Source organism: Mobula hypostoma, chromosome 9, assembly GCF_963921235.1.
Source record: "Mobula hypostoma chromosome 9, sMobHyp1.1, whole genome shotgun sequence".
NCBI classification, from domain to species: domain Eukaryota; kingdom Metazoa; phylum Chordata; class Chondrichthyes; order Myliobatiformes; family Myliobatidae; genus Mobula; species Mobula hypostoma.
The window spans coordinates 83,186,786-83,206,596 of NC_086105.1; the positions used below are offsets into that span (position 1 = coordinate 83,186,786).

Below are 19,811 nucleotides of genomic sequence, written 5' to 3' on the forward strand. Positions count from 1 at the left end.
AAAATCAACTCTTAACAGTTACAAATTTCTCCTTTTGTTCACTTAGCACAACACGGTGCCACAGTAGTGTAGCGATCAGCACAATACTATTAAAGCTCAGGGTGTCAGAGTTCAGAGTTCAAATCCATCTGTAAGAAGTTTGTATGTTCTTCCCATGACCGCATAGGTTTCCTCCCACAGTCCAAAGGCATACTGGTCAGTAGGTTAATTGGTCATTGCAAGTTGTCCTGGGATTAGGCTAGGGTTAAATAGGTGGGTTGAAGGCAGCATGGCCCGTTGGGCTGGAAGGGCCTGTTCTGTGCTGTAACTTTAAATAAATAAATGAAAATTTTAAAAAATAAATAAAACATAAGGAAAGTTTAAACGCAATCGGCAATCGCCTCTGATCTGGGCCGACATTTATGTGCCAGGCGGCACCTAATTAATTAGCTTGTTTATTTTGGCTTTTTTTCTTAAAGACGTGCTGGGTGCGTCCCAGCTACCGCTGCACCACTGCATGCTTCGCGGCAATTTATCGGTCTGCGGCCCAGAGGTTGGGACCACTGGGGTGGTGGGACACTGAGGAGTCATCTCATTGTCGTCTGTTTCCATCAGGGCAGGCAGGTTCTTCTATCTCTGCCTGCCTCGATGTCTAAGGTCGAGGTTCGTCGTCTACTGTGGCTGACGTGGAAGGCTTGAAAATGACAGTATGCTTGACTGCTTAGCCTTGCACATTTTTCTATTATATAGTTCTTTGTCAGCACTCAAACCATCCTGCAAATATGCCCTAAACCTACGTATCATTTCAAAATTAAAGTCGTACTTTATCATTGCAGCGAACATCTCACGCAGTTCCTTCACGTTCAGTTCCTGGACGACTTCACTTTCCGTCCGTTTGCTACTGCATTCGGTTTCGATTGTCATCCTTTCCTCTTCCAATTGCATCAGCTCTTTATCTATCAGTTCTTGGTCATGGGATGCCAAAACCTCTTCACATCATCTTCGTCAACTTCCACAAGCCATACTCACTTTGTCCTTACTTCGTTCACCACGATCGAAACACTTAATTATGTCTAGTTTTACACTAAGTTCAACACCCTTACGGGCTCTTTTAGGCTTTTCCGATACCTTAGAACTCATCCTGCAAACGAATGCTCAAAATAAATCGACATAAAGCACAGATGCTCACAGGCACGTGTTTAAGCAATGCCGGCTAGAATGCAGTTCCGGGGGAGGAGCTTGGCTGCTCGGGGCATGCGCTGCCTTTTTCGTAACAGTGAAAACATCCTCTGTGAGCGAAAACAGGTAACTAATGTAGGTCTTTCGTAACAGCGAGGTGTCGTAATGCGAACGTTCGAAAAGTGGAGGACACCTGTATAACACGAAGCAGGTACAAGAAAATAAGGCCAATGAGAACCATGTCACCTTGACTTTGTTTCACTCCTATTCATAAGCCATTTCAGTACCCAGGACAAGACTAATAATATCATTTCTTTATGGACCATGTCTATCATTTGCTATTTTTAAAAAATATTATCAGAATGTTATTAGTTCAGTGCTATTCACAATCACTGATTATTACAGTAACTTATTTAGCTGCTTTTCCAAACAGCAATACAGAGAAGAACCTACATACAGTTAAGCGTCTTGCTGTTGTAGATTCTGAATAGGCTTGTCAGTTATGGACAGATGTTATCTACCACTCATCAGCCCAAAGCTGGATGTTGTCCAAGTTTTCTTGGGAGTTCTACTATTGCAAGAATTTTTAAACATAGAACTTTAACACTGTGTATCAGTCCACAAATAAGGCTTTACTGATGTGGACAAAAATAAATAGTCTGAGAACACTTCCATGGCAACAAAAGCTTTATTAAGTTATTGATTTCTGACAAACATATCCTAGAGAATTAGGTATCTCTCCAAGCACTCATCTCTTCACATGGCAGACAAGGAAGGACCAGTTTTGCCAGAGCCTCATGATGTCATACTTAACCAAATGTTGCCTTCAGGATGTGGGCATTTACTGTTACTTTGCTTGCAATTCAAGACACATTTAAATCAGGAATGGCAAATTACCAGGAAAGCCCATGCAAATAAATCACTGGCAACTCATGGCCGTATTGAATAATTTCCGTCACTCTCCTGGTGTTACAGGACTGTTTAGCTTGTTATACTCCATCCTAGCATGGAGTTTATTTATGGTCAAACTCAATTGCAAACTGCAATTAATATTTTCTTACTCATAACTAAATGAGGAATACTCTGTATCTCTTGTACATATTACACGGAAAATAAAAAGGCTGGAAATTTTTTTTTTAAGTTGGAGTAGAACTACTTCATTTCAACAACTGAATAAAACAGTTATAAAACAGTTAGAACCCAGTAGGGATAAAACAGCCAGCCAATTTTTAAGAAAGGATATCCAAATCCAAAGGACCTCCTGTCCCATGATCCTCTCATATCCCCTTTGCCAATCACCTGTCCAGCCCTTGGCTCCATCCCTCCCCCTCCTGTTTTCTCCTATCATTTTGTATCTCCCCCTCCCATTTTCAAATCTCTTACTAACTCTTCCTTCAGTTAGTCCTAATGAAGGGTCTCGGCCTGAAACGTTGACTGTACCTCTTCCCAGAGATGCTGCCTGGCCTGCTGCGTTCGCCAGCAACTTTGACGTGTGTAGCCAATTTTTAAACCCCTTATCTTTAAAAGATGTCTTAAATTTTCTCCTTGGAACTCCAGATCTTGTACAAAATAATCAAAACCATTTGACAATTACGTAATTACAGTGGCATGCAAAAGTTTGGTCACCCCTGGTCAAATGTCTGTTACTGTGAATTGCTAAGCGAGTAAAAGATGACCTGATTTCCAAAAGGCATTCTTCCTTCTACCAGTGAAATGTTCCCCGTGCCACTGGCTGCAACACAAGTCCAAAGCATGATCAATCCACCCCTGTGCTTACCAGTTGGAGAGGTGTTCTTTTCATGAAATTCTGTACCCTTTTTTCTCCAAACATACCTTAGCTCATTGCGGCCAAGAAGTTCTATTTTAACTTCATCAGTCCACAGGACTTGTTTCCAAAATGCATCAGGCTTGTTTAGATGGTCCTTTGCGAACTTCTGATGCTGAATTCTGTGGTGAGAATGCAGGAAAGGTTTTCTTCTGATGACTTTTCCATGAAGGTCATATTTGTGCAGGTGTTGCTGCACAGTAGAACAGTGCACCACCACAACAGAGTCTGCTAAATCTTCCTGAAGGTCTTCTGCATTCAAATGGGGGTTTGGATCTGCCTTTCTAGCAGTTCTAAGAGCAGCTCTCTTGGAAAGTTTTCTTGGTCTTCCAGACCTCAACTTGACCTCCACTGTTCCTGTTAACTGCCATTTCTTAATTACATTACGAACAGAGGAAATGGCTACCTGAAAGTGCTTTGCTATCTTCCTATAGCCTTCTCCTGCTTTGTGGGCATCATTTATTTTAATTTTCAGAGTGTTAGGCAGCTGCTTAGAGGACCCCATAGCTGCTGATTGTTGGGACAAGGTTTGAGGAGTCAGGGTATTTTTAAAGCTTTGAAATTTGCATCACCTGGCCTTTCCTAACAATGACTGTGAACAAGCCATAGCCTTAAACAGGCTATTTAAGGTCTGAGACCTTGGTAAAAGTTATCTGAGAGCTCAAATCTCTTGGGGTTCCCAAACTTTTGCATGGTGCTCCTTTCCTTTTTTCCCCCACTCTAAAATTGTACAAAACAAAAATAATACACTAATCGTGCTTAAAATGTTGAAAAGAATGTTTCATCTTTAACTTTATGACTTTTGGAGATCAGTTCATCTTCTACTCACTTAACTATTCACAGTAACAGAAATTTTGACCAGGGGTGCCCAAACTTTTGCATGCCACTGTATACACTTCTCTTGATCACACCATTATGCTAAACCACATTGACAACCAAGTCCAATCACCAAGTTACTGATATTATATTACTAGATTGACTAGATAAGGAGTACAACACCCTGGAAGCAGCAATTCAGATTTATTAAAAACATCAACATAAAGGAATTTTACCCTAGCATGACAAGCTCATCTCAACATTTTTTCAAACAATGTCCAGTAAAGAAGACCAGATTAAACAGTCGACATAGCTGTCAGAAAATCCAAAAAAACTAAAACAATCAAAAAAGGAAAGGTGGTCTATTTTTAAATAAAAAACACCAAATCATCAGTTGCACCTACTTCCTGAGAGCCATCATAGTCAATAAATTACTGCAAATTGTTGGAAATAGCTCTGACAAACATAAGCACTATACATAGAAGCCATCTCAAGCTGCTTTTGGCAGGGAAGTGCAACTACATTACATTCATAGCCATTTTAATGCCTCTAACCACAAAGTGCTGACAAAATAAATACCAGATACCAATGACAATAAGGTTCTTTCATCCGCTACACTCTTTAAGTTCCGAAAATCAGTACCGTTGATTTTTATTTTGCCTGCAACCCTTGTTAGGATGTTCTCTGTTAATTATACAAAGTACAAAGGGGGAAAAGCTTCCCTTAGATTGGTATGAGGAAATGTCATTGAGGAACTTGGTATTACAAACGTATTTCAGACGCAAAGTTAGCTGGAAACTTATCAATAGCAATCTAAAAATCTTTAAATGATTTGAATCACTTTCCAAACAGAATTAGCAAGGGAATTTTACTAAGGCTGTCTGTCTATTAACAAGAAATAATGCTCCATATTGGCCTGGATTTATCACTCAGCATTGTAGTGACACAGATAATTTACCTCAAAAATCCACTGATCTCTGTTCCTTTGACAATTCAGACCTTCAGCCAAGTACACTTTCAAATTAATCACCATTTCAGAGCCTTAATTCCATTCACTTACCTTTGCTTTTTACCTGCTGCAAAGGTTTTACCTACTGCTTAATTAAACAGGACCAATCAGAACATTCTCAATTATATTTTTAGTTGGTGGTCAATTTTTGGATGCAAGCCAGGTCAGTGTAGAATAGAACAACAAATTTCAGGACTCTTTGAAATATTTCTGATTTAAAAATGCAATACTGAATTCCTATTTGTTGATGATAAGTTTAAATTTTTTTTTTAAATTGGCTGCCTCAGTGTACAATTACTGATGTCCATACAAACAATTTACATTGACAATCGCCTGCTAATGACTAATTGGATTGTTTCTCTCCTACTGTCCTATCACATGCAATAGTCTAAAGTCATCCCTGACTGAAACCATCTACTGCAGATGTTCATAAAATAAACTCATCAGTTCAGAACAAATAGGAAGGATTTTGAAGCTCTAGAAGAACCGTAATTTTTATTGTAAAGGAATTCACAGATTTTGAAGGACCTTATTTCACTTTGAAAACAACCCCCCTTTCTATAAATTATTTAAATACCAAATTAACATTTAATATTAACAGGGTTTGAGGGTCGGCACAACAATGTGGGCCGAAGGGCCTGTACTGTGCTACACTATTCTGTACTTAACCAAATTCTATCAAAGCAAGACACTCCAAAACAAAATGAGAAATTTCACATTAGTCTTTTCTGAATGATTGTCTTCACTATATTATAATCATTCTATAATACAAGTATATTTTGAAATAAACAATGGGAACACATGTTGAAGTTGTACAAGACATTGGTGAGGCCTTATTTGGAGAACTGTCTGCGGTTCTGGTCACCTGCCTACGAGAAAGGCATCAGTAAAATTGAAAGAGTATAGACAAAAGCTACAATGAGGTTGCTGGGACTTGATTATCTATGTTTCAGGGAGAGGTTGAATAGGTTAAGACTTTATTCCATGGAGCGTAGGAGAATGAGGGGGAATTTGATAGTATACAAAATTATAAAGGTTAATGGTAGGCTTTTTACACTGAGTTTGGGTAGGATTAGAACTAGAGGTCATGGGTTAAGGGTGAAAGGTTAAATATTTAAGGGGAACCTGAGGGGGAACTTCTTTACTGAGGGTGGTGAGAACTTCTTTACTGAGGGTGGTGAGAGCGTAGAAGAAGCTGCCAGCAGAAGTGTTGGATGCAGGTTCTATTGGAACATTTAAGAGAAGTTTGGGTAACTACACGGATGGGAGGGGTAAGGAGGGCTATGGTCCAAATGTAGGTCAATAGAGCTAGGCAAAATAACATTTTGGCATAGACTAGACGGGCTGAAAGGACTTTCTCTGTTCTGTATGACTCTATGACTCTATAGTCATGTTGTAAAGTAGGTACAAAAAGATATGGGAAAATAGAACAAAGGTTTCTATTTGTTGTCATCTAAGTTCGTAGTATGATAAGTCAACAAATGGTGATATCAAATCTTAAAATCCATCGGTTATACGTTGCCTTCCACGTGTCAATGTATCTAAAGCCTTTGACCAAATGCAACATAAAAATGCAAGCTGGGTAGAGGTCATTGATTTTATGTACAGTAGAAGCTGATGTAGCACAAGCCTACTTACCACGGGTATTCGTAGCCATATCTGCCACTTTCTGAAAGGCATCCAAAAAAGCAGCAGCAGCTACCACAGTGGTCCTGGAATAGAAAAAAAACCTAAGTGTGTATTCCCGACCCAATAAACAAAGCTTCCAGAAAATACAACCCTATAAACAACAACACACTTTGTATTCCAGCTCAAAATGTTAGGTATGCTCATTTCCCAAGACAAACAAAATACTTATTATTAAAAAAAACTTTGACCAGTTCTTATAATTACTATTAACAGGTAAAAGTGAACTGACAAGAAACAATGAAGGAAATACAAGACCATAAGAAATATAATTTACATTGAAAAGTAAATTATATTCTTCCAACAAAATGTCATAGATATAAAAAAAATGTCTATGATGAACATTATATGTAAATTTCCAAAAATTGTAATTGTAGAGTAATTTTTAGTAATATGGTAAGAATTACAAACAGACTTACCCTTCATACAACTGCTAAGCAGACTGTTTATTAGGGAACAGGTGGCAGAACAAAAAGACATTGATTCTACAAGTCTAGACTAGAGCCAAAGCATTGAACTCAAGCGAAAGGACAAAACAGCAAGCCATCACACGTTTAATAAAACCTTACTATTATATACCAAGTTATTAAACAAAGGAAAAAAACAAATCAATAGATCTAGTTTTACTCAGTTCTACAATACTTCCTGAAAATTATTTAAGATGGCACTTGTTGACACATCTAAATTTCTATTAATACACTGCAGAATTCATTTCTTCAACTCAAGTATATGAGAATGTGTTCAATATTTCAGAAAGACTGAGCAAAAATTATGTATTAAATTACCATAATTAAAAATTAAGGGTATTTTTCCTTCAAGATACATGGCAATTATGATTCAGATCAATTTTCTGCAACACAAGTTTAAAGACAAAACACATCTGTTCATGACTGTACAAACAAGAGAAAAATCTGCAGATGCTGGAAATCCAAGCAACACACACAAAATGTTGGAGGATCTCAGGCCAGGCAGCATTTATGGAAAGGAGTATAGTCGACGTTTTAGGCCGAGACCCTTCAACAGAACTGAAGAAAAAAAGATGAGGAGTCAGAGACGCGAGGTGGGGAGAGGGGAGGGAGAAACACAAGCTGATAGGTGAAACCGGGAGGGGGAAGTAAAGAGCTGGGAAGTTGATTGGTGAAAGAGATACAGGACTGGAGAAGAGGGAATCTGATAAGAGGGGGCAGAAGGCCGTGGAAGAAAGACGGGGGGATGAGCACCAGAGGAAAGTGATCGGCAGATAAGGTGAGAGGGGGAAAAGGCAATGGGGAAATGGTTAAGGGCATTACCAGAAGTTTGAGAAATCAATGTTCATGCCATCAGATTGGAGGTTGTCTAACCAGAATATAAGGTGTTGCTCCTCCAACCTGAATGTGACCTCTTCACGACAGTGGAGGAGGCAATGGACTGACATGTCGGAATGGGAATGGGGTGAAATTAAAATGTGTGGCCGCTGGGAGATACTGCTTTTTCTTCAAAGGGGCTTCCCTTCCTCCACCATCAATGCTGCTTTCAACTGCATCTTTACCATTTCGCACACATTTGCCCTCAAACCACCTACCCACCACCCCACCAGGAATAGGGTTCCTCTTGTCCTCACCTACCACCCCACCAGCCTCTGCGTCCAGCACATAATTCCCTGTAACTTCCGCCATCTCTAATGGGATCTAACCACCAAGCAGATCTTTCACCAGCTTGCTTTCCACAGGAATCACTCCCTACATGACTCCCTTGACCATTCGTTCCTCTCCACTGATCTTCCTCCTGACACTTATCCTTGCAACCGGAACAAGTGCTACACCTGCCCCTACAACACCTCCCTCACAACCATTCAGGGCCCAAAACAGTCCTTCCAGGTGAGGTGACACTTCACCTGTGAGTCTGATGGGGGTCATCAACTGTATCCAATGCTCCTGGTGTGGCCTCCTGTATACCAGTGAGACCCGATGTAGATTGGGAGACTGCTTCGCTGAGCACCTATGCTCTGTCTGACCGAAAAGGTGGGATCTCCAGAAGTTACCCATTTTAGTTCCACTTTCCATTCCCATTCCAACAAGTCATGTCAGTCCATGGCCTCCTCTACTGTCAGTATCAGGCCACATTCAGGTTGGAGGAGTAACACCTTATATTCTGTCTGGGTAGCCTCCATCCTGATAGTATGAACATCGATTTCTCAAACTTCTGATAGTGTTCCCCATTCCATTTTCCCTCTCTCACCTTATGTCCTTATTTGCCTATCACTTCCCTCTGGTGCCTCTCCCCCTTTTCATTCTTTCATGGCCTTCTGTCCTCTCCTAACAGATTCTCCCTTTTCCAGGTCTGGATCTCTACCACCAATCAATTTCCCACTCTTTACCTCCCCCTCCCCCCCCCACCCCCGCAGGTTTCACCTATCACCTTGTGTTTCTCCCTCCCCTCACCCCACTTTCTGACTCTGATTCCTCATCATTTTTTCTCTGGTCCTGATGAAGAGTCTCCGCCCTAAATGTTAACTATACTCTTTTCCATAGATGCTGCTTAGCCTGCTGAGTTCCTCCAGCATTTTGTGTGTTATTTATGACTGTACTTTGCCCTTTTAACCTTTCTGATCATTGTGTTTATGATAAAGACCACAACCAATTGCCAAAGCATCCTTTGCTACAAGTTACTTTTTGCTGATAATGTGACAGATTCCCATCCTTACAAAATTAGACTTGATGATACCTTGCGAACACCACAATTACAAATATATTTTCATTCATTTTATTGGCACATTTACTTCTTCCAGCCTCTCAATAACTTTATTCTAAGCAAACATACTACCTTTGAAATACTCATGCAAAACAATAAAGTTTTTTTTTGTAACAACGGTAACCTACCTTAGTTGGGACTGCAGCTTACCCGCTTTGCTAATGAAGTCTTCCCAGATTGGGTAACTCCCCTAGGAAACAATAAAAATATTGTTAAACACAACACTCTGTAACAAACACATTTCTATCATAATGTGAACAGGCTAATTACTTTTCTGTATGATCAAAATACTTTGGGGAGAGAAACTATGTGTCAATCTGAAAGCAAATAGTGCAACACTGGTCAGAAGAAAATGGCTCCACTTTTTAAAAACATACAAATAGACAAGGGAATTTAATATAAAACTATTGCACCAAGTTAGCACAATATCACATTGCTTACATGAAACAGAAATTTATTTTACAACTGGCCTTTCTACTTCTAAAATGGGAGAAATGAATGCATTTTTAATATGCCACACGATGAAAATGTTGAATACAAGCACACAAATACAATTTCTTTTGATAAGAGCAGGGCAAGGTGTAGTTGAAAGAGGTTTCTACTTAATATATATTAACTGTAAATAGTTGAAATTGTCTGTCTGTCTGTCTAGGTACCATATCCGATGCGGACTTTGGTGACCATGGTTTTCCATATAGACCTAATATAGTTGAAATTACTGTTTAGTAAATCTGTATCCCTCACTGTACATTCTGAATAATGTTATTTCAGCAATTAGAGAAACCTGGTGGTGTTAACAGACAATAGGTGCAGGAGTAGGCCATTCCACCCTTTGAGCCAGCACCACCATTCACTGTGATCATGGTTGATCATCCACAATCAGTACCCTGTTCCTGCCTTCTCCCCATATCCCTTGACTCTGCTATCTTTAACAGCTCTATCTAACTCTTTCTTGAAAGAATTCAGAGAATTGACCACCACTGCCTTCAGAGGCAGAACATTCCACAGATCCACAACCTTCTGTGTGAAAAAGTTTTTCCTGAACTCTATTCTAAATGGTCTACCCCTTATTCTTAAACTGTGCCCTCTGATTCTGGAGTCCCCCAACATCGGGAATATGTTTCCTGCCTCTAGCGTGTCCAATCCCTTAATAATCTTCAACGTTTCAATCAGATCCCCTCTCAGCCTTCTAAATTCCAGTGTATACAAGCCCAGTCGCTCCAATCTTTCAACATATGACATTCCCGCCATCCCCGGAATTAACCCAGTGAACCTACGCTGCACTCCCTCAATAGCAAGAATGTGCTTCCTCAAATTTGGAGACCAAAACTGCACACAATACTCCATACAACAGGAATTCTGCAGATGCGGGAAATTCAAGCAACACACATCAAAGTTGCTGGTGAACGCAGCAGGCCAGGAAGAGGTACAGTCGACAGTTCAGGCCGAGACCCTTCGTCAGGACTAACTGAAGGAAGAGTCAGTAAGATTTGAAAGTGGGAGGGTTCAGGCCTCAATAGCTGACAAAGGATTGATGGCTCAATTGGAAAAATTTAAAAACAGTTGGATAAATCTTACATTAAAAGTACGGCAGAAGGTGGTTAATTCATGTGGAATTAATAACATGTTAAAACTCTTCAGATGGTGTGCATATGATACTGAATTTCTTCCCAACAAAGGAGATAAAAGCTTTGAACTATGGATAAAGAAAGGTCTTACAACCTACCTCTCATTTATACATAAAAGAGTATTACAAAGTTTCCAAATCCTGCAGGACAAACATGGCCTAGAACACAATGACTTTTTTTAGGTACCTTCAAGTACGAAACTATGTTAACCAGAGTTGTAGATATACAGACCTATCAACAGTAGAATTAGAATTTTTCAAGATTCTGAATTCGGCTTACAGTTCAATACCTGGTAAATCAGTTTCTCAATTATATAATGCACTCTCCCATGCTAAAAATGTAAACACATTGTATATTAAAGAGAAGTGGGAGAAAGAAGCGGGATTGGTACTTTCAGAGGAGGCTTGGGGGAAAATCTGCAGCTTTCAATGGTCCTCGACTAATTCTTTGACTTGGAGAGAACATTGTTGGAAAAATATTATAAGATACTTCAAGACCCCATATCAGGAAAAATATAAAGATACAAACATGACGTGTTGGAGAAGGTGCAGCTCCAAGGAGGCAAATCATTTTCATATTTTCTGGGATTGCCCTAAATTAAGTATATATTGGGAAGGTATTCATAGAACATTAGTTAAGGTACTTGGGACCCAGATACCTCTGAACTTTGAGACGCTCTATTTGGGGCATGTATTGTTTCTTGAACAGAAGGAAGATATAAAGTTGCTGCAGGCCCTCTTAGCGGCAAGTAAGAAATCAATCACTAGAAAGTGGCTAAATCCAACACCACCTACATTAGAAGACTGGCACCAAATTATCTTGGAAATATTTAAAATGGAAAAGTTGACACTCCCTGAGAATTCAAAAAGAAAAATTTTATCAAATCTGGAATAAATGGATTGAATATATAACCCCAATGCGAGCAGACTTTAGATGACTCTCCTAATGATTTATACTGCTCTTCTCATCAACACAGTAATATTGCTAACGCAAGCACCCCTAGTCTAAATGTTTACTGTATTTTGTTTTCTTTTGGAAAATACAGAATTAATACAAGTAAAGGAAATGATTTGGGAAAGGAATAAAAAATGATAAAATTAAGTAAATAAGTACATAGGGATTGGATAATTATGTCTGGGGGCAGGAGCAAGCATGAACAAATTAGGATATAAACACCTACAATGGTTGTTACATAGGCTTACATACAACATTTTGGACCAGCAGAAATGGTCCAGAAGAGATATATGGAAACTATTATTACTATTTTTCTTAACAACTAATACCATTACTTAGCCTAATAGATTAGAATTACCACTGTACATAATTATCTATTTAAGTGTCTAATTTCCTTTTATATCATCTCAATGTGTACTTAATGTATAAATAATTATAGTTTTATACATATAAAAAATGGAAAAGGTTATACATGTGAAAAAAGTACATGATACTTGTGAATTCCCTATCCAAATAAAAATAAAATTTTAAAAAGGAAAAAAAAGAAAGTGGGAGGAGGAGGGATGGAGCCAAGAGCTGGACAGGTGATTGGCAACGGGGATATGAAAGGATCATGGCACAGGAGGCCCAGGGAGAAAGACAAAGTGGGGGGGGGGTAAACCCAGAGATGGGCAAGGGGTATAGTCAGAGGGACAGAGGGAGAAAAAGGAGTGAGAGAAAGAATGTGTGTATCAAAATAAATAACGGATGGGGTACGAGGGGGAGGTGGGGCATTAGCAGAAGTTAGAGAAGTCAATGTTCATGCCATCAGGAATATAAGGTGTTGCTCCTCCAACCTGAGTGCGGCTTCATCTTTACACTAGAGGAGGTCATCTCCCTCATCCTGCATGCATGCTGAGCTCGTTGACTTCATTAACTTTGCCTCCAACTTTCACCCTGCCCTCAAGTTTACCTGGTCCATTTCCGACACCTCCCTCCACTTTCTAGATCTTTCTGTCTCTGTCTCTGGAGACAGCTTATCCACTGATCTCTACTATAAGCCTACTGACTCTCACAGCTATCTGGACTATTCCTCTTCTCACCCTGTCTCTTGCAAAAATGCCATCCCCTTCTCGCAATTCCTCCGTCTCCGCCGCATCTGCTCTCAGGATGAGGCTTTTCATTCCAGGACAAGGGAGATGTCCTCCTTTTTTAAAGAAAGCGGCTTCCCTTCCTCCACCATCAACTCTGCTCTCAAACGCATCTCCCCCATTTCACGCACCTCTGCTCTCACTCCATCCTCCCGTCACCCCACTAGGAATAGGGTTCCCCTGGTCCTCACCTACTACCCCACCAGCCTCCGGATCCAACATATTATTCTCCGTCACTTCCACCGCCTCCAATGGGATCCCACCACTAAGCACATCTTTCCCTCCCCCGCCCCGCTTTCCGCAAGGATCGCTCCCACGCGACTCCCTTGTCCATTCGTCCCCCCATCCCTCCCCAATGATCTCCCTCCTGGCACTTATCCTTGTAAGCGGAACAAGTGCTACACATGCCCTTACTCTTCCTCCCTTACCACCATTCAGGGCCCTAGACAGTCCTTCCAGGTGAGGCGACACTTCACCTGTGAGTCGGCTGGGGTGATATACTGCATCCAGTGCTCCCGATGTGGCCTTCTATATATTGGCAAGACCTGACGCAGACTGGGAGACCGCTTTGCTGAACACCTACGCTCTGTCCGCCAGAGAAAGCAGGATCTCCCTGTAGCCACACATTTTAATTCCACATCCCATTCCCATTCTGACATGTCTATCCACGCCTCCTCTACTGTAAAGATGAAGCCACACTCAGGTTGGAGGAACAACACCTTATATTCCGTCTGGATAGCCTCCAACCTGATGGCGTGAACATTGACTTCTCTAAATTCTGCTAATGCCCACCTCCCCCTCGTACCCCATCCGTTATTTATTTTGATACACACATTCTTTCTCTCACACTCCTTTTTCTCCCTCTGTCCCTCTGACTATACCCCTTGCCCATCCTCTGGGTCCCCACCCCCCCCCACTTTGTCTTTCTCCCTGGGCCTCTTGTCCCATGATCCTCTCATATCTCCTTTGCCGATCACCTGTCCAGCTCTTGGCTCCATCCCTCCCCCTCCTGTCTTCTCCTATCATTTTCGATCTCCTCCTCCCCTTCTCAAATCTCTTACTATCTCTTCCTTCAGTTCGTCCTGACGAAGGGTCTCAGCCTGAAACGTCGACTGTACCTCTTCCAAGAGATGCTGTGTTCACCAGCAACTTTGATGTGTGTTGCACAATACGCCAGGTGGGTTCTCACCAGGGCCTTGTACAACTGCAGAAGGACCTCTTTACTCCTATACTCAACTCCCTTTATTATGAAGGCCAACATGCCATTAGCTTTCTTCACTGCCTGCTGTACCTGTATGCTTATTTTCAGTGACTGATAAACAAGGACACCCAGATCTCGTCGTACTTCCCCTTTTCCTAATTTGACAATATTCAGATAGTAATCTGCCTTCCTGTTCTTGCCACCAAAGTGGATAACCTCACAGTTATCCATATTAAACTGCATCTGCCATGCATCTGCCCACTCACCCAACCTGTCCATGTCACCCTGCATTCTCAGAACATGCTCCTCACATTTCACACTGTCACCCAGCTTTGTGTCATCTGCGAATTTGCTAATGTTACTTTTAATCCCTTCATCGAAATCATTAATGTATATTGTAAATAGCTGAAGTCCCAGCACCAAGCCTTGCGGTACCCCACTAGTCACTGCCTGCCATTCTGAAAAGGATCCATTAATCCTTACTCTGTTTCCTGTCTGCCAACCAATTTTCTATCCATGTCAGTACCCTACCCCCAATACCATGTGCTCTAATTTTGCCCACTAACCTCCAATGTGGGACCTTATCAAAGGCTTTCTGAAAGTCCAGGTTTACTACATCCACTGGCTTTCCCATGTCCACTTTCACAGTTACATCCCCAAAAAAATTCCAGAAGATTAGTCAAGCAAGATTTCTCCTTCGTAAATCCATGCTGACTTGGACCTATCCTGCTGCTGCTATCCAAATCCATTTCATTTTTTATAACTGGCTCCAGCATCTTCCCCACCACTGATGTCAGGCTATAATTGCCTGTTTTCTTTCTCCCTCCTTTCTGAAAAAGTGGGATAACATTAGTCACCGTCCAATCCGCAGGAACCGATCCTGAATCTATAGAACATTGGAAAATGATTACCAATGCGTCCACGATTTTTAGAGCCACTTCCTTAAGTACCCTGGGATGCAGACCATCAGGCCCTGGGGATTTATCGGCCTTCAGTCCCATCAGTTTACCCAACACCATTTTCTGCCTGATGCGAATTTCCTTCAGTTCCTCTGTTACCCTAGGTCAGCTGGCCACTATTACATCTGGGAAACAACAGGAATTCTGCAGATGCTGGAAATTCAAGCAACACACATCAAAGTTGCTGGTGAACGCAGCAGGCCAGGCAGCATCTTTAGGAAGAGGCGCAGTCGACGTTTCAGGCCGAGACCCTTCGTCAGGACTAACTGAAGGAAGAGTGAGTAAGGGATTTGAAAGCTGGAGGGGGAGGGGGAGATGCAAAATGATAGGAGAAGACAGGAGGGGGAGGGATAGAGCCGAGAGCTGGACAGGTGATAGGCAAAAGGGGATACGAGAGGATCATGGGACAGGAGGTCCGGGAAGAAAGATGGGGGGGGGTGACCCAGAGGATGGGCAAGAGGTATATTCAGAGGGACAGAGGGAGAAAAAGGAGAGTGAGAGAAAGAATGTGTGCATAAAAATGAGTAACAGATGCAGTACGAGGGGGAGGTGCGGCCTAGCGGAAGTTAGAGAAGTCAATGTTCATGCCATCAGGTTGGAGGCTACCCAGACGGAATATAAGGTGTTGTTCCTCCAACCTGAGTGTGGCTTCATCTTTACAGTAGAGGAGGCCGTGGATAGACATGTCAGAATGGGAATGGGATGTGGAATTAAAATGTGTGGCCACTGGGAGATCCTGCTTTCTCTGGCGGACAGAGCGTAGATGTTCAGCAAAGTGGTCTCCCAGTCTGCGTCAGGTCTCACCAATATATAAAAGGCCACATCGGGAGCACCGGACACAGTATATCACCCCAGTCGACTCACAGGTGAAGTGATGCCTCACCTGGAAGGACTGTTTGGGGCCCTGAATGGTGGTAAGGGAGGAAGTGTAAGGGCATGTGTAGCACTTGTTCCGCTTACACGGATAAGTGCCAGGAGGGAGATCAGTGGGGAGGGATGGCGGGGACGAATGGACAAGGGAGTTGTGTAGGGAGCGATCCCTGCGGAATGCAGAGAGAGGAGGGGAGGGAAAGATGTGCTTAGTGGTGGGATCCCGTTGGAGGTGGCGGAAGTTACAGAGAATAATATGTTGGACCCGGAGGCTGGTGGGGTGGTAGGTGAGGACCAGGGGAACCCTATTCCTAGTGGGGTGGTGGGAGGATGGAGTGAGAGCGGATGTACGTGAAATGGGGGAGATGCGTTTAAGGGCAGAGTTGATAGTGGAGGAAGGGAAGCCCCTTTCTTTAAAAAATGAAGACATCTCCCTCGTCCTAGAATGAAAAGCCTCATCCTGAGAGCAGATGCGGCGGAGACGGAGGAATTGCGAGAAGGGGATGGCGTTTTTGCAAGAGACAGGGTGAGAAGAGGAATAGTCCAGATAGCTGTGAGAGTCAGTAGGCTTATAGTAGACATCAGTGGATAAGCTGTCTCCAGAGACAGAGACAGAAAGATCTAGAAAGGGGAGGGAGGTTCTGCATGCGTGCAGGAAGCAGCGCCAATGCAGTCGTCGATGTAGCGAAGGAAAAGTGGGGGACAGATACCAGAATAGGCACGGAACATAGATTGTTCCACAAACCCAACAAAAAGGCAGGCATAGCTAGGACCCATACGGGTGCCCATAGCTACACCTTTAGTTTGGAGGAAATGGGAGGAGCAAAAGGAGAAATTATTAAGAGTAAGGACTAATTCCGCTAGACGGAGCAGAGTGGTGGTAGAGGGGAACTGATTAGGTCTGGAATCCAAAAAGAAGCGTAGAGCTTTGAGACCTTCCTGATGGGGGATGGAAGTATATAGGGACTGGACATCCATGGTGAAAATAAAGCGGTGGGGGCCAGGGAACTTAAAATCATCGAAAAGTTTAAGAGCGTGAGAAGTGTCACGAACATAGGTCGGAAGGGATTGAACAAGGGGTGATAAAACAGTGTCGAGGTATGCAGAAACGAGTTCGGTGGGGCAGGAGCAAGCTGAGACAATAGGTCGGCCAGGACAGGCAGGTTTGTGGATCTTGGGTAGGAGGTAGAAACGGGAAGTGCGGGGTGTGGGAACTATAAGGTTGGTAGCAGTGGATGGGAGATCCCCTGAGCGGATAAAGTCGTTGATAGTGTGGGAGACAATGGCCTGGTGCTTCTTCGTGGGGTCACGATCGAGGGGTAAATAAGAGGAGGTATCCGCGAGTTGTCGCTGTGCCTCGGCAAGGTAGAGGTCAGTACGCCAGACTACAACAGCACCCCCTTTATCAGCGGGTTTAATAATAATGTTAGGATTAGTGCGGAGGGAGTGGAGAGCAGAGCGTTCCGAAAGAGTGAGGTTGGAATGGGGACAAGGTGCGGTGAAGTCGAGACGGTTGATGTCCCGTCGGCAGTTGGCAATAAAGAGATCCAGAGCAGGCAGAAGACCAGAGCGGGGTGTCCATGAAGAAGAAGAGGGTCGAAGACGGGAGAAGGGGTCATCGGTGGGGGTGGAAGAGTCCTTGCCGAAGAAGTAGGCTCGGAGACGGAGACAGTGGAAGAAAAGTTCCGCATCGTGGTGAACACGGAACTCGCTGAGGTGTGGGCGAAGGGGGACAAAGGTGAGGCCCTTACTGAGAACAGAGCGTTCTGCCTCCGACAGTTGAAGGTCGGAGGGGATGGTAAAGACCCGGCACGGATGAGAGCTGGGATCAGAGGGGGGAGGGGGGAGGCTGGGGGTGTCAGTGGAGAGGGGAGGGTTGGGGTGAGAGAAAGATGGAGCCTCTGAGGGCCCAGGAGCTGACGGTGGGATCTGAGGAAGACGGGGCTGCGGAGTGGTGGTGGGGGAAGGGGAGACGGGAGTCACAACAGCAGCACATAAAGACCCGGCCTGGTGTTCAAGGCTGGAGTTGCAGTTGGTGGTTGCGTAATCACTTCGAATGTGTCTTCCCTGGTGAAGACAGATCCAAAGTACCTGTTCAGCTCGTCTGCCATTTCCTTGTTTCCCACAATAATTTCACCTGTTTCTGTCTTTAAGGGCCCAACTTTGGTCTTAACTAATTTTTTTCTCTTCACATACCTAAAGAAGCTTTTACTATCCTCCTTTATATTCTTGGCTAGCTTACCTTCGTACCTCATCTTTTCCCCCCGTATTGCCTTTTTAGTTATCTTCTGTTGCTCCTTAAAAGTCTCCCAATCCTCTGGCTTCCCACTCATTCTTGCTATGTCATACTTCCTCTCTTTTATTTTTATACTGTCCTTGACTTCCCTTATCATCCACGGTCGCCCCTTACTCCCCTTAGAATCTTTCTTCCTCTTTGGAATGAACTGATCCTGCACCTTCTGTATTATTCCCAGAAATACCTGCCATTGTTGTTCCACTGTCATCCCTGCTAGGGTATCTTTCCAGTCAACTTTAGCCAGCTCCTCCCTCATGGGTCCATCGTCCCCTTTGTTCAACTATAATACTGACACTTCCAATTTTCCCTTCTCTCTCTCAAATTGTAGATTAAAACTTATCATAATATGGTCACTACCTCCTAATGGCTCCTTTACCTCGAGTTCCCTTATCAAATCTGGCTCATTACACAACACTAAATCCAGAATTGCCTTCTCTCTGGTAGGCTCCAATACAAGCTGCTCAAATAATTCATCTCTGAGGCACTCCACAAACTCCCTTTCTTGGGGTCCATTGCCAGCCTGATTTTCCCACTCTACCTGCATGTTGAAATCCCCCATAACTCTTGATTTAACTCGTACCCTATATCCAGTCTACTGTTTAGGGGACTATAGATAACTCCCATTAGGGTCCTTCTGCCCATACAGTTTCTCAGTTCTATCCATACTGACCCTGCACCTCCTGATTCTATGTCCCCCCTCGCAAGTGACTGAATTTCATTCTTCACCAACAGAGCCACCCCACCCCCTCTGCCAACCTGTCTGCCCTTTCAATAGGATATATATCCCTGAATATTCATTTCCCAGCCCTGGTCCTCTTGCAGCCATGTCTCTGTTATTCCCACAACATCATATTTGCCAATTTCCAACTGAGCCTCGTTAATCCACTATATTTCTTATACTCCGTGCATTCATATATAATAGTTTTAATCCTTTTAAAGTAATACTTTTATTCCCCTCACCTTTCACATCGATTCCTATTGCACTTGGCCATACTCTCCAATCCCTTCCTGAGCTTTCTGCCCCATTAATTCTGTTGTCTTTCTTATCTTTTCATATTCTCTCTTTCCCTTTAACTCCATCCTTATATTTCCAGTTCGTCCCCTCCCCGCCACTACTTCGTTTAAACACACACGTGTAGCAGTGGCAAACCTGCCTGCCAGAATGCCGGTCCCCTGTCTGTTAGGATGCAACCCATCCCTTCTGTACAATTCATCCTTACCCCAAAACAGATCCCAATGGTTCAAAAATCTAAATCCCTGCCTCCCGCACCAGCTCCTCAGCCACACATTCAGATCTCCTATCTCCCTGTTCCTGCCCTCACCAGCACAAGGAACTGGAAGCAAACCAGAGATAACCACCCTATAGGTCCTGCTTTTCAGCCTTCTTCTGAGTTCTCTGAAGTTACGCTGCAGAATTTCTTTCCTCTTCCTCCCAACGCCATTTGTGCCGACATGCACCATCACTTCCGGCTGTTCACATTCACCTTTGAGGATGTCCTGCAATCTGTCTGTGACGTCCTCGATCCTTGCACCAGGGAGGCAACACACC

At 43.0% G+C, this 19,811-nt stretch overlaps 1 protein-coding gene across 6 annotated transcripts in view; it reads right to left on the bottom strand.

Annotated features, from left to right (window-relative positions):
- LOC134351819 (protein MTSS 1-like) overlaps positions 1 to 19,811 on the bottom strand; it is a 275,762-nt gene that overhangs the window by 233,927 nt on the left and 22,024 nt on the right. For all 6 annotated transcript variants that reach the window (XM_063058552.1, XM_063058551.1, XM_063058553.1 and 3 more), the window contains exons 2-3: positions 9,353 to 9,414; positions 6,447 to 6,520 (exon numbers count right to left, since the gene is read on the bottom strand). In XM_063058552.1, coding sequence (XP_062914622.1) covers positions 6,447 to 6,520; positions 9,353 to 9,414 — 136 coding nt within the window. The remainder of the gene's footprint in view (positions 1 to 6,446; positions 6,521 to 9,352; positions 9,415 to 19,811) is intronic.